A 26310-nucleotide genomic window follows, 5' to 3' on the forward strand; every position below is an offset into this window, starting at 1 on the left:
AGACGTTCCCTGTGCATCATGTGCGTGTATGCATGCACGAGCGTGCACACATATACACAGAGTCAGGGCTGCTGGTTGCACAGGAAGGCTGGGTTACATAAAACCAAAGACTGGCTATGCTCCTGTCCAGAAGGAAAACTACAGAAGAGGGAATACCCCGAAGTCTTAGCTCCTCCCCCTTGCATCTTGGGGAAGCATTGCGCCCCCGGGAATCACTGAGTTCAGTAAGGGGTACCGCCCTTAGTACAGCACTTTACCGTCTGAGAGGCTCCTCCCTCCCATCAGCCTCACCTGAGCCTGAGCTAACTCCCCAGATTACAGAGGAGAGGACAGAAGCCCAGTGGCAGAGGGAGAGTTGCTGTCCAGGCCACACTACTGCGTGTGGCAGAACCTGCCCCCTGGGTTTCTGGCTTTGATTTCTTTTACTTATTTTTTTTCAATGGTTATTCATTTGGGGAGACAGAGACAGAACGTGGGCAGGGGAGGGGCAGAGAGAGAGGGGGACACAGAATCCGAAGCAGGCTCAAGGCCCTGAGCGGTCAGCACAGAGCCCGCCAAGGGGCTGGAACCCACGAACTATGAGATCATGACCTGAGCCGAAGTCAGACACTTAACCAACTGAGCCACGCAGGCACTGCCGTGATTTCTTTTCCACCGCGCATGCTCTTCACTCTCTGAAGGAGAGCGGCTCGCTGTCGGAGTTATTCTGGTCAGTCGTGGGTAGAACAGGCCACCACCCAAGCGGCGGTGTTTACCAAGCACAGCCAGCTTCTGTGGTTTCCATAGCAAATCCCTGTTCCCAGCGCTTCGTGTTGCTGGGAAGTCACCGAGCAGGGGCTCAGAGCTGGGGCGCCTGGGACACAGCCTCTGCACCATCGAGCCTCAGCAGCCACACTGTGTAGACTTCCCGGCTGCCAGGAACAAGCCTGATTCTGCAGAGAACAGGGATTTTTTTTCTCTCTCCCTGCTTGCAAAGGAGGAGATTGGAAGTTCTAGATCTTGTTGTTTTTGGTCAAACCTATTTCCTTAAGAACAAAAAGATTTTTATTCACCTGTTGTTTTATTTTCTATATCATCAATAACACATAGACCACCACAAAAAATTGAAGAAAGTTCTGCCTAACTGATGACCATCCCAATTAGCATCTGGCACAAGGCCTGGACACATAATCAGGTCTCAGTTAATATTAGATTCGCTTTCCACAAGCTTCCAAAATACCCATCTTAACAGCAAGCTGCCCCTCTCAGAAGACTAAACTCCTTTCATTCTTTACCAAGTCTTTGGGCCTCCTGTGGAAAAGGACTGTTACTCCTTCCAGGAGGCTAGCATCTATATGATGGCTTTGCAGATTAAAAAGTCTGAAAGAGATAAGAGTATATGTCACAGTAGTTCCAAGCTCCCCTCACTTTTATCTTCCTAAATGCTGCCTCTTTGTTAAGGTCCTTTTCTTCCAGGTAGCCTGCTCAGCTCCTGGCCTCTCCCTGCCCCCACTTCCTGGCGTAATAAGGATGCCTGGGCCTTAGCCATTTGTGATTTACAAAAGGACCTCCAGGAACCCAGTCTTGGGTCAGCTTCATACATATGTGCCCTGGGCAGTATGGTCTGTGGTCCCGTCTCACTCAAAAGAAGACTGTCACGCTGAGTGGCCTGCCAAGGGTGCCCATCTGTAGGGTGACCCCCACCCCCCCGCCACCACCACAGTGATCCCTGCTCAGAAGCCGAGTGTGATCCATAATTCACACCAGGCTTTTTATCTCTCTCCCACTTTGACACATCGCATTTTTTAAATGTGAAAGCATTAATGGAATGGCAGAGTCCAAAAGAAAATGTTGAGGGAACTGACTAATTCCAATCTGCAAAAGAGTGCCTGGACCAGGGGGTGCCTGCAGACAGAGCGTACACAGTAGACTATGCTGGGGTAGCCAGGCACGACTGAGGGTGCGTTCCTGCCGGCCGATGGTCTAACCCAGGCCTGCTTGCCGGACAGCTGGGAGCCAAAGCAGGATTCCTGAAAGAGGTGAGAGACAAGCACGTAGAGTTAGGGGTATAAAGAACGCCCCCAACAGCAGCCTGGTGAAGAGAAGGGTAGGGGTAAGAATGGTGACTCCACTGTCCATTTAAAAAAAAGTTTTTAAATGTTTATTGGTTTTTGAGAGAGAAAGATTGACAGAGTGTGAGCAGGGGAGGGGCACAGAGAGAAGGAGACACAAAATCTGAAGCAGGTTCCAGGCTCTAGGCTCCAAGCTCAAACGCATGAACCGGGAGACCATGACCTGAGCAGAAGTCGGACACTCAGCCAACTGAGCCACCCAGTACCCCATCCATTTTTATCACCTAATGATTAGGGGAGGTGTTCCTACCCATGTGTGTGACCCTCTTTGTGCAGAAGACCGTGTGAGCTCCGGGCAGCCCATGTGAATGCTCACACACCACCTGGTGACCACACTTCCTGAGCAGCCCTGAATGTTCACCTGTAGACCTCCCAGGCCTGGCCCCCTCGGCAAGGGGGAGGGCAATGTGGCCTCTCCCTCCTCTCCCTCCTCCCTGAAGGCCACTGAACTAAAATGTAGAATTCTCTAGATGCAGCATATCTTCCCAGCCCCAGTCTAAAAAAATCTACAAGCTGCCCCTAGAGAAGTGATGGGTGAACTTCACTGAGGGAAAAATCCATGACTAGAATTGGATAGCCTCCGAGGTCCTTTAGTGAGGGGAAAGCGGCCCTTAGTAGCTAGTACAGGCTTGGGGTGGGGGTGGGGGGGTGTGGAGGAATCTGGGGCTTACATTTCTCTCTCCTTTAGCCTTGACAGCCATATACACATAGTAGGCATCCCGGAAACGTTTGCTGGAGGAATCACTGCATTAACAGTTCTGTTAAGTGCATCGTCTCTCTTGGCAGGCTGATAAAGATGTCGAGTCCATATATGAACAACCTCATTATCCTCGGAGGGATGCTCTCCTATGCATCGATATTTCTCTTTGGCCTTGATGGATCCTTTGTGTCTGAAAAGACCTTTGAAACGCTTTGCACCGTAAGTCGTTCTGCATGTTCCAGTGGCACAGGATATAAGGTTTTCTTGGTTTTCCATCCTCAAAGACACAGATACAAACCCAGAAATCAAATGGAAATACGTGAACAGGCAAAAGACAACCCCTTCAGCCATTTCTATAAGTCAACAGGACAATATGTTGCTGCTTTCAGACTGGAAGGGATGTCAGTATTGCCTGAATCATTTAGATCATGGCCGCTGCTAGGAAACAGCCCCCTGAGAGATGGCTGGGTAGGCTGTAAAAGGGGCGGGAGTAAACTACCTGCCAGTAAAGGATCAATACCTGGGGTCAGGGTTAGGGCCACTTAAGAAGGAACAGATCTGCCATCTATCTGAATAACTGTTTTAGAATATAATAAAAGATGTCTGTCTGTCTGTGTGCATGACTTTAAGTCATATAAAAAATCAGAGCCATTATTTTCTTTTTTTAATTTTTAAATATTTTATTTATTTTTGAGGGAAAGGGAGACAGAGTACAAGTTGGGAAGGGGCAAAGAGAAGGGGAGACAGAATCTGAAGCAGGTTCCAGGCTCTGAGCTGTCAGCACAGAGCCTGACGCGGGGCTCGAACTCATGGACTGTGAGATCATGACCTGAACCAAAGTCAGATGCTTAACCGACTGAGTCACCTAGGTGCCCCAGAGCCATTATTTTCTATCTAAGCCATGTTTCTCAACCCTTTTTTCCCTTTATTGCTCCCCTAAGAAGCCTTTTTAGACGTTTATTTCTAATTATCTCCTCATGAAAATTTAATACCAAAGATATACTGTATGTTTGTTTATGTACTATATGTATGTCTATAATTCATGCATGAAAGAGTAGTATTTTCACATTTAAGAACCGATGTTTGCCCCTTGGGAACTATATCATCCCCAGTGAGAATGCATATACTTAAGGAAGCCCAAGACAGGGTAGTTTATTTACTCCATTTTGGAAATGTTACTTTGAAAATTAATTATCATGTTTTAAAATATTTGCTGCCTCTTTGTTGTTGTTGGTTGTTTTTTTTCCTAAAGGAGTCTACGCTTTAACAGTTAACAATTGTGTAGAACTAACTCTCCGTTGGAAGCATCATTGGCTCATTTTGTAAAATCAGAATGAGCAGTTGGGATTTATTTCTGGACTTTGACTACTGTGATCTCTCAAAACTGGGTTAGCCATTTGGGTCTCTGTATTGTCCCAAATGCAGTAATTTATCCAATTCGCGGCCTGGAGGACCAGAGCTAAAAGAGATGGCCAAAGGATCGGTTTGGGCCAGATTGCTTGAAAAGCATCTCTTCGGTTTTCTTTTAAGGTGTTAAGAGCAGTGTGGGCCCTTTTTTGCACAGCGGTCTCTTTTGGATGATACTTGAGGCTCTAAGGCCTGGCGTTGCCCACCCCTGCCCAGTTCTGGATTGCAGACTGGCAGCGGGTGAGGGACCCCCGCCATGTGCTGCAGGTCAGCACCCACACCCTGGACTGTCCAGACCCCATCCTGTGCAGAGAGAGCCCCTTCCTCCAGAAGGAAGCTCCTCACATCTTATACCCTCCCTGGTCAGGGGTCAGAGGCTGTTTCTGCGCAGGTGCTCTCTGGAATTTGACCTGAATCCTACAAACACCCGGTGACGCAACTCAGGAGCAAAAAAGAGGGACATCCCCCACACCGGGTTTTTTTTTTTCCTTTTAATGAAGCCTGACATTCAGTTCTGGGAGTCGCACTCATTTGTGCAAGGGGAAGGCTGTCCTGGGAAGCCTGGTGAGGCGGTATGAATAAATCATAAAGCGCTTTACAAATCAGCATTAGCTCCGAACACGAGGGCTCGGGAGATGTTAGGCCCCCGTTCTCACCATCCCTGAGGATTCATTTATTTGCAGCCAGGGCTGTTTCAGAGACTCTACAGAGGGGAGCCCACATTTATGACTGTGGGGAAGAGGCATAGATTAACTACTCCGGACTGAATTGGGTCAGCACAAATGTGTACATGGGTTAGGACTGGGGTCATCTATTTAATAATTCCCAATATCGCTCAGGAAGGAGAACTGAAAGCTCTTGAATTTAGAGCCTAAATACCAGTCCCTGGTGGGCGCAGTTCGGGTTGGGCCCCACCTGCTCTTCCGGAGGGGTGGTGGCTCTTTCTTTCACTTGGTGCCTTGGATTCTTTTTTCTCTCTGGGCCTGATGGCCTGCCCACCAGTAAACACACAGCGAGCGGGGAGAAGGAGGTAGAATCAGGGCCATTTAGTGCAGTGAGCACAGATCTTAACAGCCTGGGTGTGACTCCCACCACCTACTCTTACTGGCCCCTGGCTGGGGCCAGTGACTTAGCCTCTCCAAGCCTCAGTTTCCTCATCTGTAAAATGAGCATAACAAATCCCCATGCAGGATAGCAGTGTGGGCTAAAGGAAATGGTTCTGGTGAGGCGCCTGGAGTGCTGGGGACAGGAAATAGGCAGCTTCTCCCCGTCACAGTTGCCGTTTCCTAGTGTCCTGCTCTGTGTTCTGCAGGAAGTTTTCATAGGACAAGGGACAAGGTAGAACGTGAAGCCACTGCAAGTGGGTGGCAGTGGAAGTCACAGTTCGGTCTGTCCTACTGCTGTATGAATGCCCCCCTTTTTTCTTCCCATTTTCAAGGTGGAAACTGAACACAATGATAAACCATGAACACCACTCAGGAAGAAACCTCTGACAGTCATGAGATTCTGCCTCTCTGGGGGTTGTGCCTCTGCTCAGTGGGGATGGAGGTAGAGGTGGCTGCATGCGTGCGTGCACGCACGCGCATGTGCGCGCGCGCGCACACACACACACACACACACACACACACACACAACTACTGCTAGGGAAAGTTACACTTCATTCCCATCCCCCGCTCCCTCTGACCCTTTAGGGAATCTTCGCAGCCTGGTTTCAGCAAGTCTTGCAAACAGCTCCAGCTACACGGTGCTGTCTCCCTGGACACTGTGTGGGTAGTGGAATCACCATAGCAACGTGGCCCCTGTGGGCTGGGATCTGCCTAGAAGGACAGTGCTGGGCCTGGGCCAGAGCCCCGGGGCCAGGGAGGGTGAATGGACCAGCTTCTAACTTAACTCAAACTTAACTAGCTAAATCCCAGCCCCTGGCAGGAGCAAGGTGGGTGGGGAAGGGAAAAGGCATTTTTCTCCCTTGTGGAATCCGAGGCAGAAACCCCACGAGTGTAGATGGGTGAGAAGGGGCTCTTCAGTGGGGACACCTGGGCCTCAGATCCAGCAAAAGTCTCAACGGCTTCTGGGGCTCTCAGAGTGCATGCCTGGGGGTGGAGGCGGCCAGCAATGCCATGTTAACCCCCCAGGCCTGAGCCCTCACGAAACTCAGTGCTATCTAGGATTCACCAGGCCCAGCTTGCCGTCACCCACAGACCCACGGCCCCCTGCCGAGGTGAGGGTCACTGTCCCTGCTTGACAGGACAGGAAACCAAAACTCTGCCATGGATGGCCAGGTGGCAGGACTGAAGTTTGCAACTAGTGTTGCTGGACCACAGAGATGTCTGAGACATTTTGTTCTTTTTGGTTTTTTAAGAATATATAAAAATATGTATATATTTGTTTTTAACTGGTTCATACCAGAGAAGCACTCCACCCAATTCTTAGGGACGTGGTCATCATTTATCTCCCCCCCAAATTTTGTCCATTCAGATTTTTAAACCTTGAGATATCATTGGCAGCCCATAAGATTTACCTTTGAAGGTGTACAATTCAGTGGTTTTTGTGGATCTATTCATTCATTTTTGACACATCCCCAAGTATTTCAGAGTACCTAGTGTATAGGAGAATTACAGACTGCTCGTGTTCAAATCCCAACAACACTGTTTCCCAGCTGTGTGACTTTAAGTTACCTGACATCTCTGAACTTTAGTTTACTCCTCCGTGAAATGGGCACAATAATAGGTTGTGAGGATTAGATGACGTAGTGTCTGCAAAGCAGTTAGTGCCTGTCTCATAATGGGCGTCAATAAATGTTGGCCGGTCCCCTTAAGAATGAGTGGGTGAGTGAGGGGCGCCTGGGTGGCTCAGTCGGTTAAACATCCAACTCCGGCCCATGTCATGATCTCATGGTTTGTGAGTCTGAGCCCCGCATTGGGCTCTGTGCTCACAGCACAGATCCTGGAGCCTGTTTCAGATTCTGTGTCTCCCTCTCTCCCTCTGTCCTCCCTCCCTTGCTCAAGCTCTCTCTCTCTCAAATAAATAAACATTAAAATAAATTTTTTTAAAGAATGAGTCAGTGAGTGAATGATGGGAGTAGGTTCAGATCATTGTGTTCCCTCGTGGACACGGCTAAGAGAGACACTGATAAAGCCGGCTGAACTTGGGTTGAAGAAGAGACTAGAAAACTGGCGTTGGTGCTGGTCGCTCGGATGTAGGTACGTCCATGATGACTTCTGGCCTTATGTGGCCTTGCTCTGCTAGAACTGGCGCAGGGACAGACTTGGGACCTAAGTGGAAACCAAGCCGCTGTACCTCAGCCACCCTGAGTGCTGAAAGGGGCCTCAGGTGGAGCAGGCTAGGAGGAATGAAGAACAGGTAAGGGAGGTAAGAATGAGGCAGGTGGGGACTCAGGGCTCTCCGACCTGAGTCCCTGAGTCCCTAGACACTGGAATATGACATGAGAGCGAGGGGAAGCTGGTTCAGCTCAGGGCCACCCTTGTGGGAGGTCAGAGGAGCATGGCTTAGCTCTAGGTCTCCCTCCACTTGCTGACAATCCTGATTCCTTTTTTTTCTAACTTTTTATTAAAGTATACACACACATACACACACACACACACACACGTGTGTAGCTCAATGAATTTTCACAAACCAAACTCAGCTGTGAATCCAGAATCCTGATCAAGAAACAGCATCGCTAGTGTCCCCATCCAGTCCGCACACCCTGAAGGGTAACCACCACCTTGTCCTCTCCCTGCACAGATAATGCCCATGAATCACCTGGGGGTCTCGGTGAATGCAGATTCTGGCTCAGTAGGTCTGAGGTGCGCCTGAAACGCTGCATCTCTAACAAACTCCCAAACCACACCTAGAGTACAAAGGTCAAGTTTAGAACCCTGCTTTACTTTTTGTGGTTGTTTCTGGTTGTGGAAGAGAAATTGAAGCATCAGAGAGCTAAGCCCTTGAGCATCAGCTAGGGGAGAAAGGGGGCTCCTGGGCCTCCCCCCTACAATCTCTGAAAGTGGAGCAGCCCATCATGGAAGGCAAGACTGGATTGTGGGTCCTGCAGCATGCCGTCAGCCACCCACACCTCTGCTCATAAGAGGCATATGAAATGATGTCAGGATGGCCAGAAGCTGGGAAAGGGTTGGGGTGGTTGGGGCCCAGGCACTGGATTCAGGGGTCATCTTCTAGGCTCCTGGAATGCTAGGATTTTCTGACTCTGACTAAAAGACGAAGGCTACCTAGGAACACCCACCTGGCCTCCCAGTAAGTTCAAGTCTAGGAAGAATGAGTGATCTTTTCAGTTAAGATGCCATAAATGCCAGCAATCGTTTTTGCTTGAGGATTTTTTTTTTTAGTTTATTTATTTATTTTGAGAGAGAGAGAGAGAGAGAGAGTGTGTGTGTGTGTGTGTGTGTGTGTGTGTGTGTGCACCTGTGCATGCGTGAGCAGGGTGGGGAAGCAGAGAGAGGGAGAGACTCTGAAGCAGGCTCTGTACTGTCAGCATGGAGCCCAATGCAGGGCTCAATCTCATGAACCCATGAAGTTATGACCTGAGCTGAAATCAAGAGTCGGTCACTTAACCAACTTAGCCACCCAGGAGCCCTGAGGATTTCTTTTTGAAGCATTTGAGAAATAACCTGATGTCATAATGTGGTTGGGGGCTGTTTCCTGCTTCTGTGGCTGGCCATGGTAGCCTGCTTTGTGATTTCAGAAGGTGGCTGGAAGGCTGGGCCAGGCGATGCCTAGACTATCTGGTGGTGGCCTTGCCTGGAGGGTTCAGACCAGCAGAGGGAGGCAGCCACAGAGACTGGAGCTGAGCTCACACTGCCTTTTGGGGCCACCTGGAGTCTTGGGGAGGCTGCAGCTACCCTCTTAGAGCAGTGGCCTCTCCACCCAGCTGCTCTGTCCTGGGCCATCCGAGGCCTTCAGCTGTGAAGGGCCCTCCCTCTGGCTTCGAGGAGCGGGCTGAGAAGGGCACCGGAGGCTCCCAGACTCTCTGGCAGGTGATGGGCAGATGCTGTGCTCCCAGCCCACACACCCTTGTCCGATAAGTCATTCATTTACATGATAACATTTCCCTGGCACCTACTTGTGCCAGGGCCTACGGGCACAGGGCTGTGCTGCATAGACCACTGCCCATAGGGAGCTGACAGCATAGACGGAAAGATGTAGGTAAACAAACATCTACCGCTCAGGATGCTGTATGCCCTGCTAGAGACAGACCTACGGGAGGGAGTGAGGTCCAAAAGTAAAGGGATAAATCACAAGAGTCTTTAAATAGAGGACCCCATCAGAGTTTCTGGGAGTCCTAAATGATGCCTCTTATTTGCCTACAAATTTCATAGCAGCTGCAATCACTCTGGTGCATCCTCTCTCCCTTCCTCTCCTGGCCCAGCATCTACTCATCTGCATCCTCAGCCCCCAGAGCTGCAGGGAGGGCCCCCACCCAGCACACACCCACACCCCATGCCGCCGCCACCCACCTCGAAAACACCGCATATCCAGAAAATATACCAACTTCTGGCAGCCGAGGCACCTGCTGGGGCCCTGGAGGGAAGGGGAAGGAAGGCCTCTTCCTCACTCTGTGTTCTGTTGCCCGAGAGCCAGGGCCTCCAAAATGCAGTTGTACATGTCATGCACTCTACTACAAGGGCGTTGGCATCAGGGGCAGTGGGAGCTGAATTTCATCCTGTGATCTGCTCAGTTCTTCAGTTGGGATGGCCTTCGGGAGGGGGTTCTTTCAAATAGGGTCCCCAGGGGATGCCTCTCAGAAATTCCTCCTCCCAATAGGGAGGCCTTTCTCTGATTTGCCCCGGGGTTTCTGAGATGCTCCTGGTGGTCCCAGAGCACCCTGTCTGTGCCCAGCATCTCCCTTGACCCCCTTCAAAAGGCTTTGTTGTATTCCAAGCCCCAGAGGGTAATTCCTGTTCAGATCTTACTTACGGGACCCAGGGCACGACAGATATTTCTGCAGTGATTTACAGAGCATGCTCTTCAGAGGCTGATTGTCTCAGGACACACATCTTGCCCCAGGAAGATGTTCATAACGGAGTCTTGGGTCTTGCTTGTGGACAGCCTGGGTCTTCCTTCACTGCCTTCTCACTATTGATTGCCTGGGTTAACGATCAGAATGAAACAGAAGGCCCTTTTTGGACAATGGGAAAGCGACTTGCCCCTCAACATCTTCTCTGCTGAGTGACTTCCCGGCCTAGGGCCCACGTGCCTCTGTAGTGACAGGAAGCCCGGAACATGGCAGCCCCAGTCCTGTGTCAGAACAGACCAGCAAGAGAGGCTGTGTGTCCATTTGCCCTCTGTTCCCTGAGGAGCGGTGAGAGCCCTTCCCTCTGCCAGGCAGGCATTCCCAAGACCAATTGAGCAGGCAGCTGAGCAGAATTGTTCTGGGCATAGATTCTTCTTCCCATCTGGAGATGTGTCTAATTGTTCTTTCCCTTTTTCATAGTTGGGACTGATACGAGCCTCAAGTTTCCCCAGCTTCATGGATGTCTGTGCTCAAGGCAGTGTTCAGGGGAGGGGGGACAGGGGGCACTTTATGGCTGAGGGGAGAAAAGAGAGACCTTAACGTTAGAAGAGTAAATATGTTTAAGGCTTTGGGAGAAGTAGCTGTTTGTCTTGTGTTGATGAATCAGTAGAGATTTGTATTACAGGTGACATGTTGGAAAAAGAATCCTTAGAGCCCCTCAGAACCTCTGGTATATTTGGCATCACAGAAGGGAGATATGGGAGCATCATCAAGTTAAGTGCAGGAAATGGCTCAGTGCAGGACGTGACCCTGTAGTGTTCTGGTAGGGGTATACCAAGCTCTGCCTGAATATGTGAAGTGATGGGGATCTCACTACCTAACAGCATATTTGGGGTAGAAGTGGTCCCCACTGATGCCATGAACTCAGCCATTTTTGCCTTCAAATGCTCTAGTTCCCTCTGTGGCCTTCCTTTTGTGTGCTTGGCTCAGGCACATCTCTGGTGACAAAGAGCTCATTACCTCCTAAGCTGGCACATCCAACCTGACCACCTGATCCCCACCCAGCACTGGCTCCAGAGATTTAAAGGTGAGCACTGCAGGCCGTCTCCCCCAGTAGCACTGTCCTGTGGGAGAGGCAGACGGGTATCTCAGTGTGACCGGCATGGCAGAAATGTGCATGAGGGCACAAGTCTCAAAGAGGAGGCCGCTGTGATCTCCCTATAAGGTTTGGAAGGACTTCTCAGAGTGGCTCATGACTTTGGATTTCAGAGGACAAATAAGAATAAGAATTTGTGAAGGAGATCAGAGAGAGGAATGGCATTCTAAATAGAGGAAGTAGCTGATGCAGGAGCCGGAGGGGGCGGGGGTGATGTTCACGCAGTGTGGCATTGCTTGCATGCAAAGAGTCCAGTGGGGGTGGCAGGAAAGGTGTGGGGTGGTGGGGGCTACACCCTGCTAAGAATCTGGAGCTTAACTTGACTTTCAGTGGGGCAGTAAGGGGTTTAAACCCAGGAGGCTTGCTTAGATTTACATCGGAGAACAGTCTTGGGGGCCAGAGGTAGGGAGGGTGCGGGTTGGATGGATGAGAGGTAAGGGTAGAAAGTCTGGGTGGAACATGAGACAGAGTTGGGCTTAGGGTTTGAATAGAAGAGTGAAGATGGAGGAGATTCCCCAGGGGGACCTTGGGCTCCCTAACTAGGGTGACAGTGGACAGTGTGGATAGTGGCACCACTCCCGGAGTTGGGAGGAAATGCAGCCCATGGGCTCAGCTTTGGCTGTGCAGTGCGAAGTTTTATGGCACAGCGAGGTGTCACCTATGTCTCTGGTGACAATGGCATATGCAGGTCTGGAGCTCCGAAGCTGGGGAAGATAGAAGAGATGCGTCAGCACAGAGAAAGTGGTTGAAGCCTGAGAGTGGAGATAGCAACCCAGGGAGAACCCTTAGAGGCAAGGAGGGTCCAGGTCTGAGCCCAAGGATCCATTTGCATCTTAAAGAGATGGTGGAGGGATGGGGAGGCCTCCTCCAGCCTCAGAGAGGCAGCTCTGCTGGTGGGAGTCCCACTGTCTTGCTTTCAGACTCTTTCTTCCTGTGTTATTTCACCATGGTCAGAAGAGCTGTCTTTAAATCGGATATGAACACCACTGTGTGCAGGATGACCCACCAGGATCGTCTTGCAAAAGAGTACAGCTTTTTTATTTATCTCTCGTTTTTTTTATGTAGAAAAATATGAAAGAAATTGAGCCTTCCTAAGGTTTAATGCTTGGACTGGCCCAGGAGCCCCAGTGGAGCACATGTGTGCAGGAGTCTTACGCAGGAACTCTGCAGAGAACAGCGTGGTTGACAAATCCATTTCCCAGACAGCGATGGGCTGTTGTGCCAAGGGTCCAAGGGTCCCCAAGACAACCCCCAGTTCGGGGATTCATGAGAAGGAGTCAGCATAGGTTGTACTCACAGTAGTGATTTATTACGGAGAAAGAATATGGAGCAGAATCAGCAAACAGTAAAGGCCCACGGGGCCAAGTCCAAGGGAAACCAGGCATAAGCTTCCGAGAGCCTCTCCCAGTGGGTCACACAGGACATGCTTAATTCCCCAGCAATGAATGGTGGCGACACATGTGAAATGCTGTCTCCCAGAGAGGCTAACTAGAAATTGTTCCTAGAATTTTTACTGGGGACCAGTTACCTGCTTCGCACATACCAAAATTACAGGCTCCCAGAAGGAAAGCAGGTGAGCAGCATAAACCACGGTGAGTGCACAAACAGCTCAGGCAAAGGGTCACCTCTTAACATTGAGGGAATGGCAGGAACCATCCCCAAATCCAGGTTCCCAGACAGGCCAGCAGAGAGCCAACCTTGCCAGCAGGACTTTCTAAGGACAGTCTCGGGCCTGCTCAGTCTCAGGCCTGCTCTGTTAGCCCTTTCCTGCCCAGGCCCCCTCAGTCATTCTTCGCTTTCCATTGATGGCAACATGTTGCCATTTTCAGTCGCCAGGTTAGATTTATAGTATCAAGTTTTAACTTCACTAATTTATATTATTGAGTCTTAATGAACTGAGCCTTCCAGATGATTACTTCAGAGATCCCATAAGTCAAAGCGACCATAATAATGCTAAGCACATCGAAGGGACACTTCTACCCAAAATAAGAAATCTTTGTCAGCCACATAAAAGTCAAATGATACGATTTCATCTCCTGCCATCCTTTTGTAAATTTCCACATTGTGTGCACGTTCACATTTCAGATTGTTTTTCTGATAGAACATGGCCGAAACACTTGGAGGCCATTGGTTTTAACGGTCCTGCCAACCCGCTAGCATGAAAAGTGTGTGGAGATCGCCCAGTAGAGTGTTCTCAGGCTGGCAGCCATTCCTGGATGTGTCCGGTCCCTTTGACAACTGACTTCTGGGTTTGGATGAACCAGCTTTGAGTCAGGAGGCAGCATGACGTGGGGGAAAGAGGGCTGGGCAGGGACAAGGCACCAGGGCCCAGGCTTTGCTCTGCAGCTGAATGGCATGGTGGAGAGAAATATTTTTTTTAATGTTTATTTATTTTTGAGAGAGAGAAAGAGAGAGATACAGAGCATGAGTGGGGAGGGCCAGAGAGAGAGGAAGACACAGAATCCGAAGGGAGCACAGAGCCTGACATGGGGCTCAAACCCATCCATGAGCAGTGAGATCGTGACCTGAGCTAAAGTCCGACACTCAACTGACTGAGCCACCCAGGTACCCCAGTTGAGAGAAATATCTTAAATGCCCTGAGTCTCTGACTTTCTTCATCTGCAAAGGGGTTTTCCCAACTCAACTGGTGGCTCAAAAAAACCACTCTGTTTTGTTGTTGTTGTTTTATTTGTTGTTTTTATCAGCATATACTTAACCTCTGGCCTAATAATCCTTATTGAATAAACAGATGAATGAATGAGTGAGTGAATGAGTGATCTGTAAAGTCCTATGTGACTCTTGACAGACCAGGGATTTGTGATCTGGTTATTGATTAAGCTCAGGTTGAAATTCCCAATAATTGAGGATTATTCCCCCCATACCCATTCTGTTTACTTTTCTTGCATCATTGTACTATAATATGGACAATAATGTGGCCCTGCTATGCCTTCTCGAAAGTACTGTGATATATTCTCGCCTATCTGACTTACCCTTGCTTTTGAAATTTAAAAAAAAAGTGAAGTCCCCACCTGTCCTATTGTCAGCACCCACACCTCACACAACCGTGTTTCTCAACAGTCACTGTGATATTCTTGTCCTTCCTTAGGGGCCACCCCTGCCATCCACCCAGTCACCATCTACTTATACAAATAAAATGGAAGAGTGCCTGAGTGACTCAGTTGGTTAGGCATCCAACTCTTGATTTCAGCTCAGGTCATGATCGCATGGTTCATGGGATCGAGCTCCATGTCGGGCTCTGTGCTGACAGTTTGGAGCCTACTTGGGGATTCTCTCCCCCCCCCCATCCCCTGCTCATGTTCTCTCTCTCTCTCTCTCTCTCTCTCTGAAAATAAATTAATAAACTTAAAAAAAATAATAAAATGGAAAGTGTAAATGTTCTGTCTCTGTAAAACTAGAGTCTAGAGAGCCAAGCTGCTAGAAAGGCAGAGTGAAGGTACTCCATTAAAGAACTCAGCTGGGGGCATTTCTGGGAACTTCTTACCCATGCTGATGGCACCCATGGGCTGGAAGGGCCTATGGCGGCCGGGCACACCTGCTGTGTCCCATTCCTCTGGAACCAAGGGTCTGGCCTGTCCACTCCAGCCTGGCTATCTCCCTCTCTGTCCTACTAACACTCACCTTCCTGCTGTGTTCAGCTGAGGCCAGTGGGAATCTTTCAGAGGGAACTTAGCTCAGCAGAGCTGAGGGAGAACGGAAGACCAAAACTTAGATCTGGAGCTCACAGAGCACGTAGCTTTCTCACCCCAGTAAGCAGGAAACCCTAGAACTCGGTGGCACGTGGCCTGGAGCTGGGCCAGTGTCCTAGATTTTGGAGGCTGTCCAGATCAGCCGGTGAGCATGGAGTCTGGAAATGCTAGGGTTTGGCCGTGATGGCAGTGTGGGCAGGGAAGAGGCCCCCCGGAGGCCCCCACAACCTAACAGATGGTCGCCGGCCATCCCAGCCTGCAGGGCTCCAGGCTCTAGTCAGGGCTGGCAGTTCCTGTCACTCACCAGCCCACGGCTGGGGATCAGGAGACATTTAGTCCTGGGGAACAGATGAGAACCAGATAGGGCCTCAATCCTGAGCAGGACCCCAAGGCCCAAGTATGGGCTCTGGAGCCGGGCTGGCCTGATGCTGAGTGTCCAGATCCTGGGGTCATACAGTGAAATAGGAGCCACGTGACCTGACCATGGCAGACGGGGTTGGATGGTAGGACCCAGGTGGCATTCACTCCTCTCTTTCTCCAAAGGCCCAACAAGACAGGCCATAGCAGGCCCTTCTCTCACTTTCCTCCCTAACTGAACAGCCCCTGCTCTGACCTGGAGCTGGCCTGGGTACAGCTACCCCGAGGTCAGCTCTGGCTGAGTCCTGCCCAGCCTCAGCTTCTGCGACTCAGTGCCCTCCCCTCCCCTCTGCCTGCAATCTGGGAGCTGGGAGCCCCATAGAAGAAGTTCCCAGAGCCATTCTGGTCTCCTATAGACTTAGGTGAGGAGTCAAGAAGTCTGCCATTTTATTCACTTCTGCAGGTCTATCTCTTCACATGGAAGGCTCTAAGGGAGGAAGGGAGTGAGGGAAGACCAGAAGGCTGGTCTGTCACCCCGTAGTGATCCCTCGGTGGCCTCTGTGTCTCTGTCTACCACTCTGGTCTATGGACCCACGGAAGGCAGAATTTGAATCTGTGCCCAGGGCCCTGGGTCTGACATATGGCTGATAGAACTAAATGTCTATCAAATTGTGATATGATTGAAGGAGTCTTGATAGTAAGTATAAGTCTACATTATGCAGAGTAGAGTGGGGCGCCTGGGTGGCTCAGTCGGTTGAGCGTCCGGCTTCGGCTCAGGACATGATCTCACAGTTCATGGGTTCAAGCCCTGCTTCGGGCTCTTTGCTAACAGCTCAGAGCCCGGAGCCTGTCATCAGATTCTGTGTCTCCCTCTCTCTCTGACCCTCCCCTGCTCACGCTGTCTCTTTCTCTCTCTCAAAAATAAATAAAACACTTAAAAATCAAAAACAAAAATACATTATGTAGAGTGTCTGAGTGTCTGTCACCTAGAATCCCTCTGTTGGGACGCTCTCACAGATGGTGAGGTCAGTCCACCTAGGAGATGTTAATGGCTCTGTTTTCTCATGGCCTCTAGGTCAGGACCTGGATTCTCACCGTGGGCTACACCACCGCCTTTGGGGCAATGTTTGCCAAGACATGGAGGGTCCACGCCATCTTCAAAAATGTGAAAATGAAGAAGAAGGTAATCACTCCTGTTTCAGGATGTTTGCAGTGTTCACTTAGCATTTATTTAGCAAATATTATTAAGCACCTACAGTGTACCTAGCCCTGGGCTATTTGCTGGGGATTCAAGCTAAACACAATGCCCACCCCTGCCACCTTCAGCCTCCAAGGGAAACAACTAACAAAGCATTTACCACACATGATGATAAGGACCGGCTGGGGATGCAAAGGGGCAAGCAGGGTGTAAGCACTCAGACAAGGCTTCATGCAGGAAGGGACACCGATGCGGAGGCCCGGAGGGGGAGTGGGGGTTAGCTGGGCAGAAGCCCATCGAGGGAAGCGCATGCATGGAGACCTGTGTTGGGGATGCGTGTGTTCACGGAGCTGGCAAAGGCTCATTGTGGCCAGGGCATGGGGTTTGCAGGGACAGGGTGCAAGAGAAGTCACAGTAAGGGATCTGAACTTGAACTTTCGGGCAATGAGGAGCCCTCACAAGAGGGGAGTGAAACAGGACACAGACCTAATTTAATGTTTCTATTTTCAAAGAGGCCCTTAGAGGGCAGGAGCCCTGCCTTCATGTGAGTGGAAGCATTTGCCGTCCCTGCCGCTGGGTGTTTTGACTCCTAGAAGGAACTCAGAGACAAACTTTCTCCACCGCTGTGGTTTTAACTTCACCGGTGGCACTGTCTTTCCCTCACTCCGAGATAAAAACTCGGGCGAGTCTCATGACTTTGCAGGTCCTCTGGTCAGCAGCTAATACTCAGCACCTCAAACTGCATTCGAAGGCGCCGCCTCTGCCTCCCTCGGCTCAGGCTTGCAGCGGGCCAACCTCCTGCCCTGGGACAGGACATGTGGCCGCTGCTTCTCTTCTTTGCCAGCCTGAGCTTTTTCCCTGACATCCCATCCCCAAGCGCTCCGAACCCTCCAGAGTTGGAGCTCAGAGTGGCAGAAGGGTGGAAGACTCCTTGCCAGGAGCTGCCATTGGGCTACCTGGGCATGGACAAGGTTAATCAGATACTTTAGACTGATGTTGGGTGTGTTTGTGGGCTTTTCAAAACTCCCCAGGACATGGGGCACCCTGTGGCACCCATCACATGGGCAAAATACTCCCCCAGGTGGCCATTTGTGGCTTCTCCCTTAGGCATGTGGCGGCTTCCACTCTTGTGGGCTCACCTCACCCCCTAGCATGTCTTGGACAGGGCCAGCTCTCCCGCCTCCCTGGCCCACATCTGGTGGCCAGGCAGGCATGCACATGACCTTCGCTCGTACAAACTCGAGGAGTGCAGGCTGATCCCACTGCACAGCGGCCCCCTTGTCCTGCCCCCAGGACAGCTGGCCAACTGGTCACTGCAGGTTCCTCAGGTGCCTCAGGCTCCCCCGTGCTGCAGGGAGCCCATCAACCAAGCCATCTGAGTGTTCTCCTTAAAGCCCCCCTCTTCATTGCGGTCAAGGAGGAATACAACCCCCATCCTCCCACTTTGGGGAGAGATCTAAGCACCATGACCCACTTTCCAAAACGCCTCTTCTTGATTCAACCCCACCCCAGCACTCGTACACACACACACACACACACACACACACACACACACACACTTTTTAAACCCTTGACATGGGTATATCCTGTTTATAGACCTCTCCTCTGCAGATCCTGCATCGTGCCTGTATCCCATTTGGCATGGGGCTGAGTCTTCACCCCAAACTTCCATTTGTCATCTGGTTGCCTGGGTTATGAGCCCTGGCACCAAGGCAGTGGGGCCAACAGGCAGAGCAAGGGAGCGGCTTCTGTTCCCACCACCCATCTGCTACGGGTCTCTCAGCAAATGTCTTCATCTTTCAGGGCCTCTGTTTCCTTACCTGTAAAATGGGGCCATAATGAAATGGTGCCATCTCCTGAGCCGTGATTCTGCCTGGTACCCAGTGGCCCCACTCATCCCTCAGCCCCTCCACCTGCCAGGGCTGCTTGAGGAGCAGCTGTACAGATGAGAGAGGACTGTCCTCTCTCCCCTGCCCCCTGCCCCGTACCCAGACCACCTAGGGAAACTGCAGGCTATGTTTAGAGGGAGGAAAGAGTCTGTCTCTGCCTCTACTGCCAGTGCTAAAGGACCCTCCCTCGTGGGCCTCAGCAGCATTTGTGACAAGTCCTTTCCATGTATAAAATGAGAAGCCTGGCCACCCAGTCCTTCTCAGCCCTGACTATACGTTTCAATCAAATAGGAGCTTTTAAAAACTCTCAAGAAGTAACCCAGCCCAGGCCAATTGAAACCACCTCTCAGTGGCTGGATTGGAGCATCAGGAGTTTTTGGACTCTCAAGTGATACTAATAATATGCAGCCGGGGTGGAAGATCTCTGATCTGCCTCAGGGCTACTCGGAGTATGGGCTGGACCAGCAGCAGAGGCATCTCCTGGGAGCTTGTTGGAAATGCAGATTTTCAAGCCCCACTCCAGGCCTAAGAATCAGGATCCTGGGGTGAAGCCGAGTCCTCCCAGCCTTGCCAGTGCAAGGCGAAGTTTGAGAAGGCTCCAAGGGACCAAGTGACTTCTGGGGCCTCTCCTATACCGTGACTGTGGTTAAAGAGGCTCCGCCATTTACAACCCCCTCCTGGTTTTGAAGAATCACAATGTTGATTCCTTTGTGTCAATATATGATTCATCCATATTGTCATCTGTAATCAAGAACCAGCCTTTATTTTCCATTACTCATGTGATGGCTGAGCAAGAACACTCCAATTGTCTGGCAACAATTGACAAAACACTCGGGAAAGACTTCAGGGATTAGTTGTCTGAAAGCGACAAGGGGGGCGGTGCTGTGATGTGGCCACACCCCTCCGCACTGCCTGAGCCAGGAGACTCGCGCTGGGGGGCCAGGCACCCCAGGAAGGGGCTGATCTGACACCCTGTCAAAGGCTTTGTGTGCAAGGTTTGGTCACCAGTTTTGTCTGGCACTAAAATGACTAACGCCAGATGAACACACCGTTTCGGGGTGAGAAACTTTTCCTCTAGGTTTGCTTTCTAGTTATTTTCTAGAACAGGTTTGCAGTGCTGCCGCCAAGCATCCCTTACCCACAGATAAGAGGAGGTTAAAGGTGTAGGAGAGAAATGTATACCTTATGTGGATCATAAGCTCAAGTCCGGCAACCAGATGGTCTTAAAAGGGTTGCGGCAATCACAGGTCAAAACTGGGATTGAATTCTCCATGATTCCAACCTTTATATAGCCCAGGTTGGTTTTTATTGTTGTTGTTTTGTTTTATTAGGTTTTTTTTTTAAGTTTAGACTTATTTTTAACTTTTTTGCCGGCATGTTTACTAGAGTTACATTAGTTTGTAAATTCAATATACACTGTTCTTCATAGTCTTTTTGTTCTTTTCTTCCCTCCCTGGCTCCCACTTCCTCCCCCTCCATCCACAGTGCCACGCCCTCCTAGACACACATGCACAAACGTCACCCCATATGGCCATATTTTTAAAAGATGTTAAAGGAGAAGGAGCTTATTAAAGGATATACCAACATGAGGTGACTTAATGCTTCCAAATCTGATATTTTTATAGCATGTTCTGTTTTTTTCCAAAACTCAATCATAAAATCTTGAATTGGGAGACTTACTGCACTTTTTATTCTGCCCCTTACTAGGACCAAATTGAAACATTGAGACAAGAGCAGTAACTCAGAGGTGAGATCTTTTGTTCTGGGAGCAGATGATTTTTTTTTAAGACAAAGAAAGTTTACTACAGAGGCACCTGGCTGGCTCAGTCAGTGGAGCATGAGACTCTTAATCTCGGGATTGTAAGTTCGAGCCCCACATTGGGTATAGAGAGTACTTTAAAAAAAACTTTTTTTAATTAAAAAAAATGTTCACTACCAATACAAGTTGGTCCTACTGCAGACAATAATAACATGGGCACATCACCTCAGATCTTTAGCTTCAGCAAAATGCCAAGAGATGGCTTTTGGCAGCGTCACCAGAGAGTACCAGTAATCTGAGTGATATGCTTTGCACAACTCCAGGGCCACCTTTCATTTTGTATTCCCCCTGGAATGGCGTCCCCGGAACCAGGCAATGAGTTGATCCTAGCAGAAGGCCAATCTGAATCAGTCAAAACATCTGAAGTCTCTTGAAGAAATAAAGGAGTGCTCTTTTCTGTAAATCAGAAGTCAGACCACTTTTCTGTAAAAAGCCAGATAGTAAATACATTAGACTCTGCAGGCCACAGAGCTGCTGTAGCAGCCCCTAAACTCTGCTGTTGGAGAATGAAAGCAGCCATGGAGAAATACATAAATGAATACTTATGGCTGTGTCCCAATAAAACTTTATTTACAAAGACAAGCAGCGGGCCAGATCCACAGTTTGCCAATACCTGCTCTAGACAACGACGGAAAGTGACATTTACTAAAAACAGCCGACAGCTGTTGAACAGTTATAGTAAGACAGACTTTGGTAATCTAATGCAGTTTATGTGGTTACTGCCTCCCTTTGGTAGATGAGGACACTGGCTCAGAGGGGTTAAGAAATTTACCCAAGGCCACACAGTTCATTTCATTAGTAAGAGTCACATTCAGATCTGATTCCACAACCTCTGTTCAATCATTATTACTGTATGCCTTTGCACTCAGTGACAATGGAGCACTAGTAACCTCCTAGCTGAGAGAGAACTCAGTGTGACGGCATCCGTGTGCGCTGACATAATCAGTGTGGAGCACGTTCAAGGTCACTGCCTCCTGGAAGATAGACTGTGGGAAGAGCCATAGACCTTTTGTCTCACAGGACCTGGATGTGCTGGCACTTGCTCATGGGAGAGTTTGGGGAGGGAAAGAGGACTCAGAGACTGATGCACCAGCATCTTCCTGAACGTCATGGTGTCTCTGAATCAAGCCTCCTCCCTGCCTCCCGGGACAACTGCCCCAGCTCCTAACTGGCCTCCCACTGCAGGCTCCCTGCCTCAGGCATACCCCTCCATGCTGCAGAGAGCTCCCCAGCACTCCATTGCTTAATGGTGCTTAAACCTCCAGCAGCCCCATGTCGCACAGGCTTTCCACCTCACTAGCCCCCTCTCTAGCCACTCCCGCCCACCCCACTCACAGCGTGTTTCAAACAAAAGAACCAGCACCCACAAAGATCTGGAGGGCAAAAATCATGACTTGGCCAGAGACTAGGGAGTGGTTAAGCATTACCAAGGCCATGTGTGTGTTTGGCGAGTAGTCAGGCCAAACTTGGGGAAAGCCTTGAATGCCAAGCAAAGGAATTTGGCTGGATTTATCCCCCCCGGTGATGGGGAGTCATAGGAGAATCCTGAAGCAGGGGTGACATGATGCAATCACTCCCACCACTGAGCTCTTCCAGCTGCTTCTTCTGTCTGACATTCCCTTCTCCCCAGTGGCCTCCAGCAACTCCTCTGTGAGGCTGCCTCCTCTCCTCCTGGTACCCTCTTGTAATCATCCATGGCAAGTCTGTCTGTCCTCCCAACCCTGGAGGGCAGCACCGGGGTCTGTCCATCTCTGCATCTCCAATGCCCAGCACGGGGCCTGGCACTGAGTGGGTGCTCAGGGCTTGTTTTCCCGGGCTGTCATCCATCAACCAGTGCTTACTGAGCTCTTTTTCTACGCCAGGCCTCAAACAGGCACTAAGAATACAGTGATGAGCAAAACCAAGTCACACAGAGTTCACAGTCTAGAAGGGAGTAGAGACACAAATCAAATGATCCCGTATATAAATGTGAAGTTGCAACTGTCGTAGGGGCTCCAAAGGGGAGGAATGTGGCCGTAAACCCCAGTGAAATGGCCCCCAGCCTTGTAGCAAGGACAGGGAGAAGAAGGTGCATTCCCTGAGGGGTTTGGAGGCTGTCAGGTGAGGAGGGTAGGAACCTGCAGCAGGAGGTGCCCCGGGGGAAGTAGAATCTGAGCCCTGGGCCAGAGACAGTGACCTTGAACTTACAGTGCCGCATTCTCCTGGCTTCTTTCTGAGAGCTCATTCATTCTTTCTCCAAACATTCCCCAAGAAGGTCTGAGAGTCGGTGCCTGCATCAGACACCGGGGCACAGAGGGGAGACTGGCTGGTCCCTGCTTCCACTCAGGCGGGAACAGAGCTGCAGCTTGTGCCCTGTGCAGAGCACGCCTGGGCTCACTGAGAAGTGCCTCTGGCTCAGTGCTGAAGTCAGGAGAGGAGGGTGTGGCAGGAAGGTGGGGAGAAGGACCCTCCAGGGTCCAGCACAGCGTGGGCACCTGCCTGAAGGCTCCAGCAGCCCTGGGTGAGCGTTAAGTAGGGAGGCGCCTTCCAGCCTGTCCTCCCTGTCCTAAGAGCCCTACGCATGTCCTCCTTGTGCCCCAGTTTCTCGGGGGATAGCAGGGAGTCGCCCAGTTCCCCAGGGAGCAAGGATTAATCTGGATTTCTATAAAGCATCAGGGGTTCACTGGATGTTTCTAGAAAATCTCAAGGAGGGGGGCTTTACCAGTTCCCAGCCCCCAGGGAAAGCAGTTCGGGTAGATTTGATCTCTTGGGCAGGAACTCAGCAATACTTTCCTATTCTTTTACAATTTGGCAACACAGAGACCTCTTGAGTTTCTATTTCTCTTTTAAAATGGCTTTAATCATTAAAAGCCAGACCTGGTGATATTTCTCAAGCTTCTGCCTCAGTTATGTTTGTTTTTCTATAGTCTCTTCCAGAATGACTTCATCACATTAGCTTTGGGGGGAGGGAGCACATAGAGGTGCAATGAGTGGAATACAGGTTGTCTTTGGTGTTGGCTGCATTGGTCCCCAGGGCCAGTCCCTGTCAGACAGACATAAAGTGGGGTGGGAATTTCAGAGTGTAATAAAGATATACCACGCTGCAAAGAGGGATGGAAATTATATTTCTTCTTTTTATATGCCTTCATCACAATTCGATCTATCAAACTTTTAAGTGTCTCCCGCTTGCCAGGCCCTGCTCGGTACTGAGGAGACACAAAAAAATAAAATCAGCTTCCCTTCCATTAGGGTCTCCCCAGTTTACTGAGGAGGACAGACATATAAAACAATGTAGCATCTGGTTTGTGCTGTAAGTGTTTGAGGGTGTGGACTCTGGAGAAAGGAGGAGCTTGGTTCAAATCTGGACTTCGCCTCTTACTAACTGTATTACACAAACCTCAGTTTCTTCATCCATAAAATGGGAATAATGACAATATCTACCTTTATAAGAGATGATGTATGTAACCCATTCATCAACCTAGTGGCAGGCACAGAGTAAATATTCATTAAATATTAGCTATTCTTCTCCTTGTTGTTACTACTGTTAACTTCTGATAAGTGTGTGAACAAAGTGCTCTGGGAATAATTAATTCTGCTGGAGGAGATACAGGGGACTTCACAGAGGAGGTGACAATGGACCTGGGTCTTTCGGGATTATCAGGAGTTTGCCAGACAGAAGGAATGGGATGTTTCAGATAACAGAACTGGCACCTACAAAGGCCTAGAGGTGGGAGTTGGTGGGTGGGGGTACAGTGAAAATCACAGCAGGTCCAGAAACTAGGAGTCCTCAAACCTAACTAAGAGCACGTGTGTGTTTTGGGGAGAGAAAGACCTTGAATGCCAAGCAAAGAGGTTTGGCTAGATGTATCCTGCAGGTGGTAGAGACTCCTGAGAGATTCTGAAACAGGGTGACACAGTGCCTCACTCCCCTGAGCCAGCGCCTCAGCTGCTGTTCGGGAACCTCACCTCTGCTGCCTCCTGCCCCTGCCCTCTCTGCAGATCATCAAGGACCAGAAACTGCTAGTGATTGTCGGGGGCATGCTCCTGATCGACCTGTGCATCCTGATTTGCTGGCAGGCTGTCGACCCCTTGAGGAGGACGGTGGAGAGGTACAGCATGGAGGTAAGTGCCGGCCCCAGCTGGAAGGGGGCTGGAAGGGACAGGCCTCACACACACACACACACACACACACACACACACACACACACACGGCTGCCTGGCTGCCCAAAGTGCACTGCTGAACAAGAACTCAAGGGGGTTACCGGGATATCTTCACAGCTCCACAGGGGCCCTCATTCCCTTTCAGAAACTCCTCATTTAGCTCTGTTTCCTTCCATCTGAGACCTATTTGCGAAAGGCCAAATACAAGTCTTCAGTCCTGGGAGGGGCGGGGGCAGAGGGGGAGAGGAACAGTGAACGAAGTGTCTAATGATATAAATACATGCAGAAATAAGAAATGTCGGGGCATTTAAATGAGTATATCCTCTGCACATTGCAGAAGCCCCCATTTGTCCAGAACAAGATTGCACTCCACCCTCCCTCCACCCCTTTATAGGAGGTTCCCTTAGGAGTGCCAGTAGGGAGCAAACATCCTGGTAGCTCCTTCTAGTTACCATATGATTTCCAAGTGGTAAGTGGTGTTAAAATAAAGAACCTTACATAAAAGCACCGTTAAGTACGTATTGTAATAGTCTTACGTTCGGCCTTGCCCTCTACTCGCACCGTCTTCCCAGGGTGCTCCAGATCAGGGAAGTTCAAGACCCTTTGGAAGTGGTGGTTTTGTTGTCTTGTTCTTAGAGCAGTTGACCTCGCCTTTGTGGGAGAGAGCTGGGCTTGAGCGGCTTGCATGCGGGTGTGCCGTGCACAGCGATCTCCGCACAACGTAGCAGCAGGTTCTGTTGAGAGAACGGGCGTCTGCATCATTAGAGAAATCTTTTTGTGGACTGTAGTGCGGATTGTTAACCTAATGTGAAAGTGGTCATTTTATGTGGTGGGGACAGGTTTTTACCCTTGTGGACAAGAAGGTGTTCTAGCAAACAAGATGCCCAGCGTCATTTGTAGGGGAACACACAGAGGGTTTACTGGGTATAGTAAGAAGTCACAAAGCTGGAGCCATGGCAGAGAATGGTGCTCTCTGCCAGCGAGGCTGCAGGAGAGAGAGCTCTCGGGCTGGTCCTGCGCCTCACAGCTCTCAGCCTCACTTTGATGGAAGCAGGACCCCAGAGAGACAGGACTGCCAAGGAAGAGAACCAGGATGCAGGCTGTGCCCACAGGCCAAGGGGTAGAGGTCAGAGGCAGACAGACAGTTTCCAGAGGGGAGGGAAGAACTGTCATGGCTAAGCCGGCCTCCAGGCTGGGGACAGCCAGGGTGGGTGCTAAACACAAGTCCTAATGCCAATAATGGTCACAACAGTGATGGTGATCGCTAGTTCTGAATGTTAACTCACTAGATCCTCTCACAATAATTACGGAACAGGTGCTATCCTGAACCCCATTTTAATGATAAGGAGACTGAAACCCCGAGAGATTGCACTTACCCAGGTTACCTAGGAGGTTAGTGGCAATGCCACAAACTACCCTCTTGTGCACTACCCTACCCTGCCTTTCAACACACTGATGGCACTTTTGGGTTTAGGAGCTCTCACAGACCTTTGGCCATCGGCACAGATCTGTGAAGTGGGCAGGGAAAGGGAGTGCTTTCACACTGTGCAGATGAGGGTTCAGATTAGAGCCCAAGCCAGAAGTGGGGGGCGGGGGGGGGACCAGGATGTCAGGGAGGGAGAAAGCAAGTCAGACAGAGCCAGCCGGAAGACCTGGATCTGGGCGGGTGGACAGAGGCCAGACCCTGCTGGCTTGAAACCTAGCCGTGGGTGGCTGGGGAGGCGAGGGCTTGCTACCTCCACTGGGTTAAGGTGGAGGCCAAGTACACACTAGGGGTTCCCCAGGCTCTGGGCAGTGGCAGGGAGAGGCTGCAGGGCTGGCGTCAGCCTGAGTCAGCAGACTCCGGAAATGGATCCGG

General features: G+C 50.3%; 1 protein-coding gene across 1 annotated transcript in view; it reads left to right on the forward strand.

Annotated features, from left to right (window-relative positions):
- GABBR2 (gamma-aminobutyric acid type B receptor subunit 2) overlaps positions 1-26310 on the forward strand; it is a 338745-nt gene that overhangs the window by 259871 nt on the left and 52564 nt on the right. The window contains exons 11-13 of the mRNA XM_029920582.1: positions 2898-3030; positions 16482-16589; positions 24291-24413. Of these exons, the coding sequence (XP_029776442.1) occupies positions 2898-3030; positions 16482-16589; positions 24291-24413 (364 nt within the window). The remainder of the gene's footprint in view (positions 1-2897; positions 3031-16481; positions 16590-24290; positions 24414-26310) is intronic.

The sequence above is a fragment of the Suricata suricatta genome, chromosome 13 (genome assembly GCF_006229205.1).
Source record: "Suricata suricatta isolate VVHF042 chromosome 13, meerkat_22Aug2017_6uvM2_HiC, whole genome shotgun sequence".
NCBI classification, from domain to species: domain Eukaryota; kingdom Metazoa; phylum Chordata; class Mammalia; order Carnivora; family Herpestidae; genus Suricata; species Suricata suricatta.